General features: G+C 39.7%; 1 protein-coding gene across 1 annotated transcript in view; it reads left to right on the top strand.

Annotated features, from left to right (window-relative positions):
• The window catches only part of NYAP2 (neuronal tyrosine-phosphorylated phosphoinositide-3-kinase adaptor 2), a 130561-nt gene that overhangs the window by 47793 nt on the left and 70609 nt on the right, over positions 1-12159 (top strand). The window contains exon 2 of the mRNA XM_086468414.1: positions 6908-7206. Coding sequence (XP_086324540.1) covers positions 6908-7206 — 299 coding nt within the window. The remainder of the gene's footprint in view (positions 1-6907; positions 7207-12159) is intronic.

A 12159-nucleotide genomic window follows, 5' to 3' on the forward strand; every position in this document is an offset into this window, starting at 1 on the left:
GCATTATAAAAATAATTGACTGTGGAGCATAAAAGATCATTATTTGAAATTAGGTTATCTGGCATCTCATGGAAAACCTGCTGTGGATAGCCTTGGTTAGTTCTGCTTTTATCACCCATTGTGCACTGCATAGGAATTACAGCTGTCTTCTGGTTGCTCACCAGGGACTCAGTTAATCTCACAGTGCAGCCACAACATGTGGCGGTTCAGTTTGATCTGGAGAATCTTCTGCACTCAAGATTCAGTCCTGTCATGGGTGGCAGGAGCCAGACTCTCAACAGGAGCACAGAGTGCTGTTAGGGGTCTGTTACACATATAGGCTGGCTTGAAGAAATTATTTCCTAGAAATAATCTAGTGTCAGACTACATGGGCACACCTCTGCAAGTGGTGTTGCTTAGAAGAGATTCACAAGTGACAAGCAATTTCTGCAAGACTTCCTGGTTATTCCAGTGCGATAATGCAGGTACACAAAGAGGCAGTGTCACCTCATTGCATGTTTGCAGGATCAAACCCTGGGCCTGTGGGTTTGACAGGTGTGATAAAAAAATGAATTTTATTTCAAAGCACTGAGGTATTCTGTGTCCTGAGAGGCCTGACTTCTTAAGCAATACCTGATCTCCTACCTCAAAAGCAGAGGCATATGGCAGAGGTAAGATGTTTGATGTGCACAGACATGTCAGTTGCTCACTTTAGACAGTCCTCCAGGTGCACAGAATGACTCTAAATTTGACCTTTGTCATGATTCATTTACACTTTAGCCTGTATCTAAAAGGATGGTAGTAATATCTTCTGGATCTTGATGTAAGATCATTGTGAGTCATTTGGAGTATTTCAGAAAAGTAATGCAGAAAAAAATCATGCATGTATATTCCTTGGGAATAAGGAGGGGGACCTCTGAAGTGTGATTTCAGAAAAATAGAAATGTGTGTAATTTGTTTGTATGTTTAATTTCTATAATAAAAATGGTGTAGATTTGTGCAAAGCTGTACTCACAGTGCAGTTCCCGAATCCATGGTTGTGATCCTGCCCTTCTTTCTTCAGTATTACATTTCATGGTCTGCTGAAATCATGTTTAGGGGATAAAAATAGTATATCTTCTGTTTTTTGGCATCCAACCTCTAATTTACAAATATAATTTATGCTAATCTTGAAAGTGCTTCTCAAATACAAAGTAAAATGTGTCATCCTTAGTATATGTGTGTATAATTTATTCTGATGGGGAATAGACATTTCAAAGCCATTTCAGCCCTTTATACTCAGAACATTTGATATGAGCAGAGGAGCTGGGTGTTCATTGCTGTAAGAGTAAGTGGTTAAAATAACAGTAGCTATTCTCTTAACCCAGAAAAGGTAGATGCTCCAAGCAATGAACTGCTGTTTGCTCAGTCAAGCCAGCTCATATATAATCCTTAAGTATTTTAATTTCTTTTATACTTTTGCTGATGATTAGTCATTTTTATGATGGACTTACAAAGATCTTCCTATATCATCACAGTTATTTTTTTGTGACTTCTCTTTTCTTCAGTTTCTAACTCAGATGGCTACCCTGATGGACTAGATGCATGTCATGGGGGGGTTGCACTGCGTGGACTTGCAGATCCCCAGAGGGAAGCGGCCTGGCCATCCATGTGCATTGCTTCCTCTGTAATTCATAGCTCTCCCCACTTCTGCACAGGAGCCTGCAGAGACTCTCAGCTCAGTTTCTGCCAGCTAACAAACCAGTATCTGTGACTGAGTCTTCCTCAAACACAAGAGGAGAGAGCAGCTGCTATTGAAATGGCTTCTCTTGCTTATCTGGAATTTCAACTCTCGGAGAAGGATGGTGACCTGCTGTGGTCCCAGACTGGGTGTATCACAGCAAAGAAATGGCAAAATACTTTCAAAGATGCCATGTCACCAGCAAAGTACATTCCCCTTCCTCCTGCTTAGGAGGTCAGGTCTCATCATCAGGTATAGTTCCCCTTTTGAACTTGTGGATAAAAAGTCAGCAAATCTCAAGTAAAGGAGCACAGGAAGGAAAAATAGAAAACATACAAAGATGAGGAGAACTACCAAGTGGTTCTTGGTGCCTGAGGCATGAAACTAATCCATTGTACTTCTGAACTGATAAGAGAATTTCTGGATGAATACCAAGAACAAGGGTGGATAGATGGATGGGAAGAAAATGTAGCTCTAGGGTGTTCTGACTTTAAGGGACTTAGAATTTCCAAGAATTCTCTTATTCCTTACAACTGCACTGAGGGATTTAATATTCCACATTGTTTATAGTTAAAGCAGTAACACCAAGTAAAACGAAAGTTTTCACACAACTATTAATTTGTTTTCCAGGAATTAATTCAATTTCTGCCTGGACTAAGTAATGAAACTTCACAGCAAATTAAAACTGTTATTAGCAATGCTAAGTGAGAACAATGCAAATTAAAAAGACCACACTGGCTGAGGCAGGCAGTCTCTGGATACTTTTCCTTTGCCATGTATTTTTCAGCAATGTGATGAGAAGTCCTTTTTCTTAGTTTTCTAACTTAACAACTTGAAAATGTATTCCTAGTCAATACCTCTTCTATGAGAACAGGCTGAGAGAGCCTGGGTTGTTCAGCCTGGAGAAGAGAAGGCTCCAGGGAGACCTTACAGTGGCCTCTCAGTACTTGAAGGGTGCCTATAAGAAAGATGGGGGCAATCTTTTCAGCAGGGCCTGTTGTGATAGGACAAGGCGTAATGGTTTTAAACTAAAGAGGGCAGATTTAGACTGGATATAAGGAAGAAACTTTTTACAGTGAGTGTGGTGAAACACTGGCACAGGCTGCCCGGAGAGGTGGTAGAAGCCCCATTCCTGGAAATATTCAAGGTCGAGTTGAACGGGGCTCTGAGCAATCTGATCCAGCTAAAGATGTCCCTGCTCACTGCAGGGGAGTTGGACTAGATGACCTCTAAAGGCCCCTTCCAACCCCAACTATTCTATGATTCTATGGCAAAACAAGGTGGAAATGACCTGGCCCGTGCTCTGTCCATTTAGACTATATTCTTTGTTCATTTTTAATGTTTAGCCTTCCTCTATAACTTGCCCTCTTGTGATATGTAACAAAATGAATGATATAAAAAACTTTCCCCTCTGTAGTTCTTCAAATAGATAAATATTTCAGTTATTCCATGCTGTAGTTGGTCAACGCTCCAGCATCTACTTGATAGAATAGAGCAGGCAGAGCACAATAAGCTGAGCTGTAATGTGTCCAGGACTGCAATGATCACAGCTTACGTGCAGGCAGGCAGATACTGCAGGTAGCAACAGCAAGTCAGTATGGTTTTATGCTAGCCCAGTTCTGACCTGGTATTTGTTGTAACAATTCAATTCCAGTACTGTGTGGAGGAGGAAGAGGGATGGGAAGCTCGCATACCTCCCAGTTCACCCAAGGAGGGAGCGTGTAATCTGGCAGCGCTCATTGGTCTGCATTGGGCTTGTTAGGTGGGCTTTGGAGAAGCCCTGTAACATGTTTTTGAAAGGAGAGCTGCTTCAGAACACTCTTCTTAAGGGTGTCTGGAGCCAGTCTTACTGCACTGCCCTTTTTTCCATCCACCGCAGCGTTGGTCACTAGACCTAGGCAAAAGTCAAAATGCATTTTTAGCACAAAGTCAGCTTTGCTGTAAGTGTGTAATGTGAGTGATCATATTATTAATTTTGTTATTATATAATTCATGTCTGTCTCTGTAGACAAATGTCTTGTGTTTTTAATGGTTATTTGAATGCTGTACATAATTCTTTGTAAGAGAAGAATTTGAACCTGGCCAAGTTCAAACTGAATGTTCCCAGAGGAATAATCCAAATCTGTATTTCCTTATATATTAATAAACTCTGTAATACTTGCAGCAACTCACATAATACAGTTTTGAAATGAGATAGAACTCATTATCAGTACAATGAGGAGCACAGCCTCTTTCCTGTCAGAAATAATGGAGTGAGATCTACATAATTATTTTGCCTTGCCGTCTCTGTAGGTATTTATGCAGCAAGGTGCATATAAATCTTTCTTGGTCTGTTGTGCTGTAGTGGGACATACACCAGTCCCAGTCAACTCCTGTGGTTGCAAGCAGGAGGAGTATATAAATAAATCCTTTAATTCTGTCTGTTTTCATGATGTAACATCAGCAGCACTGTGCTTTGCAAAGCTACATTGCACAAGTCCAACTCTAGCTTCAGCATGCTGCTGCCTGAGGGTAGAGGACACCACATTTGAAATCTGCTGTCCTGCTTTTGTACTTCTGCTCCGAGTATGAGTCTGGAGTGACTCCTTTCTCTTTGCACCACAGTGGATTTCAGTCTGTTTTACTGGCATGTGAACCTGGCACTCCGCCCAGTGTTCGCTTGCACTTACTAGTTGAGCTATGCTGGGAAACACCTGCTGCCTCACGCTTAGGAATCGCTACCAGCATAGGTAACAAACCTGAGACTTTCCCGATCCTGTGATGACCAGGGATCAGGACCAAGAATTAGAGGCTAGTCTTCTTCAGCTTGCAGCTCAGAGTGCCTAACTATCAGCTGAAGATTGGCTCCTGTGCTCAAAGAGACATGGACTGTCTTTTAAACGTGGCTGAAAAGAGGGAAATGGTGTTCTGCTGTCTTTGTGTAGTCGTTGATTAGAGAATGTAGAAAAGCAATCCCAGGTCTACTTCAGTCGTGAAGCAGAACAGCAATGTCTGTTCCAATCTGTACCTGCAACCTCTCTCTGACCTGGCTATAGGCTGTTTGTTCTGAAGAAAGCGTAGGAAACAGGTGAGACAGGTTTTCATCCTTTATGTTGAAAGGAATTTAATAAAGAATGAAAAGATTATGGAAAGGGAAGGACAAAGAAAGGACATGATTTAATTGTTTAATGAGCTAGTGCATTTAGACACTGGACTTATATTTTGAAAGTTTTTATTTCTGGAATACAGGATGCAGCAGTTCGGCAAAAAAGCATGCATCGTATCAACAGAGTTCCGTGTATTTTTAAGAAAAGGGTGAAACCTGTCACCTCAGTGGAATTTGTGCAAGCCCATCCAGAACAGAGTCTGCCCTATAGTGTGTGGTTTAAACACCTCCATGCAGCAGTGAAGTAAATGCATTAATTAAACAGTGTAACCTGATAAGAAATTTAATGTCAGGGATGTGGCAAACTGAAATTTTGTTTGCTGAATGTGATTTATCCAATGAACTTAAGGAAGGAAGCAGACTCCCCACCTGCGTTCTTCAGCATGTTTGGATAGTAATCTTCTCTAAATAATGTGACAGGCCCTTTTTGCAGTCCAGTGTCAGAGGATTATATTATTTTCAGAACAATTTATAAAAGCTTAGTAGAGGCACAGTTAATCATTTAAATTAGCTACAGGTTTTTTATTAATCTTCAAATTAATGAGTTCTACCTTTTGATCTTTCTGGCTGCAAATCCCTCTGGAATTGATGCCAATTAGGATTTGGTAATAACTTGGTTATGAACATGGACCAGTGTATGCATATGCGTGGCATGCGTGTGTGCACGCCTGTATGCATGCGTGTGTACGTTTACATGTGCAGGTAGGTATCCATGCCCCTGCAGAGTGGCACATGTTCAGTTAGACCTGTTCAGTTGTTACCAGTTTGGAAAGTGAACCTCCCCACTAGTGGAAATTTAAATAAAAATGCAAGGATAGTGGTAAGCAAATGAAGGTTCTGCTTTATCATGCACGAGGTTGTGTGTTGCACAGTGCCAATCTGATGCCTTTAGGACAATTAGATACAGCTTGTGTATTACCTACAGGGAAGATGGGAACCAGGGAATGAAGGGACCTTACTCACTCTTCAGATGAACCATTGAGAAACATTCTTGTCTTTTAAAGAAGGAAATGTGTTCCAGCACCAGCCCAAGGCAACATTGCATAGGAGACTTACACAGGGAGCAGACTAATCTTGCTTAGAGCTTCAGTCTGTGTGGAGGGGAAACAGGAGGTAATTAGGGTTTTCCGGGACTTTACTGTTCTCATACTGACATTTCTACAAGCCCACAGTGGTACCATTTCAAACCTCCTTGCAAACAGACCTATGTTAACCAGTGTGTGCTATTGAGTTTCTTTGTACGGTTACTGAATTGCCTTAATTGAAATCTGCTGTAGGTTTACAGTATAAGAATTAGGAAGATCTGTTTTCCAGAACTGATAAGCATGCATGAGTATAGCAGGAGTAGTACCAAGTCCTGCCATCCACCGTACAACATAGTACTTGATATGACAGCACTTGTTTCAACTGAGCTTTCCTTCTTCTATACCTGTGTTTCTGAATGGTTGGAGGTTATTTTCTTCCTGGTGGCCCGCAGCCTATTGCTGTTTCATCTCCTACACTTGTATCTTACTAGTCTGGTGCTGCTCATGTTGCAGCTTCATGTGGATTTGATGTTAATGTTAAATTTCCTACAGCCAAGTAATTTTTACAGCATTTCTTTATCTTTCCAAGGTACATGAGTGCCTGTAGTCAAAGATGAGTGCAGGGGAGTCTGGATCAATACATGATGTTGCATTTCTCATGCAGCATTCTTTGCCCTACTTGCCATCTCTTATTGTCCTGAAAACTCAGTTCTGACTTCTGATGTTTGAAATTTGTTCTATAGATAATTTCTAGTCACAGTGCTATGAAACCTGAACAAAAGCTTTTCTCAATTTTTCCTTGTAAAATTTTGAGTGAGTCCATAGTGATATATCTGCATTGCAGTTGTTGTCAACTTATGTTGAAAAACAGACTACTCTATTCTAGTACACATCTTGTTTTAAGGAAAGAAGAAAGCATTGTTTGTTTCCAAATTCAAAAGATCAGTCTGCTCATCACAGGCAGAACTGAGACCCTGGTTCCGGGTACAGTTCAGGCAAAGGTGGATCATTTACTTACATGTGTATTTTCTCTTACAGCATAGGTGGAGAAGTAGTGAGAGGAAATGAAGGAAGCTATGTGGGGAAACATTTCCGCATGGGATTTATGACAATGCCTGCTCCTCAGGACAGACTGCCACATCCTTGCTCCAGTGGCTTTACCGTGAGATCCCAGTCTCTTCATTCTGTTGGAGGAACTGATGACGAAAGTAGCAGCTCTCGTAAGCAGCCGCCTCCAAAACCTAAGCGAGACCCCAACACCAAACTGAGCACCTCATCTGAAACAGTCAACACTGGAACAACAAGTAAAAGTGGGAAACTACCGGACAGGACTGAAGGTAAACACTACAACTTGTTGGAAAAAAGGTTTTTGGTGACTAAGTGTTAAGATTATTCAGCTGATAACCTTGCATTTAAGAATTATCCTGTGTTTCCCCATCGATGCAATAGTGCCAGCACACATCTCCTAGTTCGCTGTTCTCTAAATTTTGGACCAGTGGGTAATTGCCAACCTTTGACATTTCTCACAGAACTGCACCACTTATATGGCCTGGTTATATATTGAGGAATAAGCTGAATTTATTAAAAATGAAGGGAAAAAGGGATTGCTATTAGATGGCATGTAGGACAGTGTTATCCACACGCCAGCCAAGGACCACTCACCATATCACTAGTACGGTGTAAACCATAGCTTTGGAAAGGGTTCTCCTCAACAAAGAAGTGAAGGACAGAAATTATTAAAAAGAATACTGTGTGGCCCTGAAACTCTACAGCAAGGAATTAATGTATTCCCCAAAGCTTCTGTTTCCATATGGGGCTACGTTTTCTCTTCCCATTCCTCCCAGTTACATTTCAGCTAATGCAGGTTTCAGAAGAAAATAAACAAATGTGTTGAATAAGCATATCACTTTCTTACTACGAACTACTGAAGATGAGCTAATGCTATAGGTATCTCCTCCTTCCTTTCTTCCATGCTGGGAATGCATTTTGTGCAGCAGTAGGACCAGCTGTGTTCCCTGCTAGGAGAGATCAGGGTGACTCTGCTTCACAGTGTGAACTGTAAGAAGGAACCCTTAGGGACAAATGGTTTTGATCAGTGCTGGTCTTTCCCACTGCAATGTTACATATCAGTTTTGACATCCCACGCTGTATGTTGTGCTCTTAGTGTGTATCCCTTTTGCTTGTTGTTGTGGCCAGACTTATGTGTTAGTTACATTCATGCTATAATCCCTTTTAAGCAAACCTAATTTTAAAAAGTCATCAGTGATAACAAAGATGCAGATGAATGTGTAATTCAACAGTGGCACATAAGCCTACCATTGCGAGGTTGAACACAAACACTGAATAAAACTGTAGATTCATTTATGCTGTTGCCGGTAGTTATTTTGCACATGGCATTTACCACTACTTCCATAGTTTGTCCTCTACAGCGACCATTACATCAACTCCACTGAACTGACTAACATGACAATTCCAAGGATTAAGTAGCTGCCCTTAATAAAAGCAGTTTACCACAATTTTACTGGACAAAAGCCTGTATAGAAACCATTCAGATTTGTGCTAAAGACAGATTTAAAATCTCATGTCAGAAAGTCTTTCAAGTCTTTCATTTAATACAAAAAGAGAATACATGGCACAAACTTTTTGGTCTGATATGCTCTGAGATGAAAGGCAGGAGCTCTTAAATTACTCAAAAGTTCTTTTAAAAATATTATATTCAAAAATATTTTTTAATATTCTCTGATATATATTAGCACACTTTCTTCCTGAGTCTGTACCACCAGAATTACCAAGGCTAAACGAAGTTAGTTTTGCAGCCAGAGCAGTAAGATAGGCTCTATCGTTTTCTAACTTGTTTAATGAATATTCCTGCGAGTGTGCATTGAGTCACACAGGATATGTGCCCTTCAGTATAGCTGACCTTGGCTTTATCTCTAGGATGATTAGGAATGAGGTCTGTTTTACATCTATTCCCCAGCCCTTTTCCTCATTTACTGAGAAGCAACTGACTTTGACAACCTTAAAGTAGCAATAATAATAATAATGATACTGATAATTGAAATACATCCAAGTATTTTACCAGTCTTACAGAAGTTTTGGAAAACCCTTTAAGCAGTCTGTGTCCTCATGAAACTAGATCTTCAGCACTATTATCATGGAAGGATCTGAAAATTTCGCTTCCTTTCCCTCTTCTTCTCCTGCCATCTGATATTTGACACCAAGGACATAATACGTAGTCACATCCCTTCGGACAGATTTCAAAGTTGGGAATTGATTGACATTTCTGTTTCCAAGGCCAAGTACCACTTTGCCTCCTCCCACTCTGTGCAGATTGAGCTTGATCTGTCCCATCACATGATGGTCATGAGTGGTACACATGATACTGCAGCAGTGTTCACTTTGGATAATGTGTATGACAATGGTACTACTCCACCATAGTACTACATACTGCAGAGTGCCTCAGATTCATTATTATAATCAAGAATTGAGCACCTCAGATTCTTTATTACAATCAAGAGCTGAATATTCAAAGCAAGTTCTCTGGAAAGAACTGGTGAATGAGTAATACTCGATCACTAGCATAAAAGGTAATACCTAAATGTTACCTGTTAGTGTGACTAAACGCCTTTATGGAATATTGAGAATCTCTGTGATACTTAATATATGACCTGTATTATATTCATTCTGCTGCTTCATATATAGTTGGCAATGGGCACTTTTAGACACTACCATGAAGAAGTTCCTGGAGATTTTGAATTGACAGAACCCTTTAACCATACTGTTGTTTTGATGAGTTCAGATCTGCCCTGTTTGTATGTGTCTGGTTTTATATGTGCCAGACTTATAGGGGTCTCACCAAAGAGTCTGATACATAGGAGGTAAGATAAGGATTTGTTTTTTTTAATTAAGCAGTCAAATTTTAAAATATGAGATATACTCCAGAGTGGTACAATATGGTGTTTGGATGAAGAGACCAGATTTCTAAAATGCTTTGCTGTCACCAGGAGAGGCTTTGTTACCACCTGTGCACTCCAAGGTAACATGTTTCTTTTGATGAAAGAATTTTGACAGTCATCATCTGGCTAGCACAGGAATGTTTATATAAAAACTGTGGTCATACATTGATAAGGATGTCTAAAGATGAGCAGAACCAGATAAAAGTCAAAGTTCATTATCTGCAGTATTAATTTGATACAAATATTAAACTAGCTTTGTCCCAGAATATGAAATTATTGCTGTTACTCTATAATCTATTCCCAGCAAATTTAGTATTTGTGCCTAGCTCAAAGAAACTGGTAAAGCTCTGATTCTGCCAGTCTGTTTTTTATGTGCAAGTGGTTAAGTTTTTCCATATTTAGTAGTTCTCATTCTAGTAGCAGTCTTTGAATTCCAGAAATTGCAGATGTGTAGCTTTCCAATTTCAGGTGAGATAGTCCATAGGATACAATATTCACATTCTCCTAGGGAGGTCTTTGGAAGCTCAAGTCCAAGAACACGCAGGTTTAACTTTCAGTCACTGTTGTCCATATTGTACCCAAATATATATATGTGCCTCATATGTCTGCATGTACTTGTGGTGTTGGCAGGCTGAATGACCACAGTTTTTCCCAGGATTTATGGAAAACAATGATGAAAACCGCTATTTTTCTACACTAACTATTGTGTAAACTCTACAAAGGAGTTCTCACAAAATTGTTCCCAGCTCTTTTTTTTTTTTTTTTTTTTTTTTTTTTTATGGCAATGCAGAATAATTTAGACTATAATATCTATTGTCTGACCCTGTGGCTACTTTGAAAAGGAATTTGCTAGGCAACCAGGGACGGCCTCACCACTCATTTTTATTAAACATGTTTTCTTTTTGCTTTTTGATAATGATCCAGTTTATACAAGCAAAAGCAGTCAATGATAGTAGATTTTATTCTTTTTCTGATCATCGTAAAGTCAAAATATTGAATCCATCCCATCATCATAACTACCATATTGTTTTGATTATGTTTTGAATAGGAGTCTCACTTTACTGCAGAAGTAAGTGGCAGGAGAAATTTGGTCATGAGCTTGAAAGACCTTTTCCTCCTGAAGCACAAATAGCATTAGTAACAGCCACACTGGCTTTGTACACTTTTCCTGTAAGTGCTCTTGCTTCCAAGTTTGTCGTAGTGTGAGAATCATCTTTTAAGTTGCGATGACACGTATTAGCCCCATCTCATTGTGCAGCAGTGTGGTAACACTTCACTCTGTGTGTTTCATCCCAGTCTATCTTGGCTCTGCCTGAAAGAGCATTCTCCAGCCTGAAGCCCTCCTTCTCCTTAACTTGACTTTAATTTTGTTACTGTGTTTCCACACTTCTGTGTCCTTTCTGATGTTTCAATATTCCTTTTTTACTCTTCTGGCTGCCTCCCACATGCACCCACTGAACGCCTTCCGTCCAATGCATTTCTCCTCCGTGATAGGTTTCTAGAAAGCTGTTTTTAAAAATGTGGGTTGTCTTTTCTGCAGAGTTTTGAAACTGGTAGGAACAGCAAACAAATGTAGCTGTGCCCCATATGCCACACATTGGAAATGAGAAGTGAACTGAAAAGGGGATTTTACATAACATTTCAGCATAGAAGGCATATCTAATCTTGATCCTGAAAGGCTCTTTATTGAGAAAATGCAGGAGTTTAGTTAATTTATGTGCTTTCAGTGCCCAGTCTTACAGAAAAAGGAATTAATAAACCAGTATAATTTGTGAATGTAACCAGCCTCAAGCAGTATTTTTTGATACAATCACTGGATATCCACAAGAAAAGTTTACAGATCTACTGCAGTCCAAACATAAATTAAGAGGTATAATTGAATCGCATTTTGAAAGTTAACTTTTTGTTAAAAATCTGTTTAGTAATATGGATGATGACTACATTATATAAATACATGTACTTTATATATATATAATATATAATTATAATGTGATTTATGTATACATAATATACACATTTATGTATAATGAAAATGCAAATTGTGTGCTTGCATGTACATACAAACATGTGCACACAAATGCAAATTAAAACTCAGAGTAGCATTTTCAAAATGCTGTTCATGGTTGTAATTCTGCTCCTACCAGAGCCCATGGGAAGTTTAGGTCTGATACAGGAAAATGCTTGCAGAGATCCCCACCTCTCCGACCTGCTCAATTTCTGTAGTGTTTCCTTCTGAGTGTTGTGTATGGAAGAAGATATCCTTCTTGCTGCTTTCTAAGCCCATGCAGTGGAAGCCTCTCTCTGTTGCTCAGCAATCTCTAAAGGTGAGCAACT

Source organism: Leptosomus discolor, chromosome 7 (genome assembly GCF_034619465.1).
Source record: "Leptosomus discolor isolate bLepDis1 chromosome 7, bLepDis1.hap2, whole genome shotgun sequence".
In the NCBI taxonomy this organism is placed as follows: Eukaryota; Metazoa; Chordata; class Aves; order Leptosomiformes; family Leptosomidae; genus Leptosomus; species Leptosomus discolor.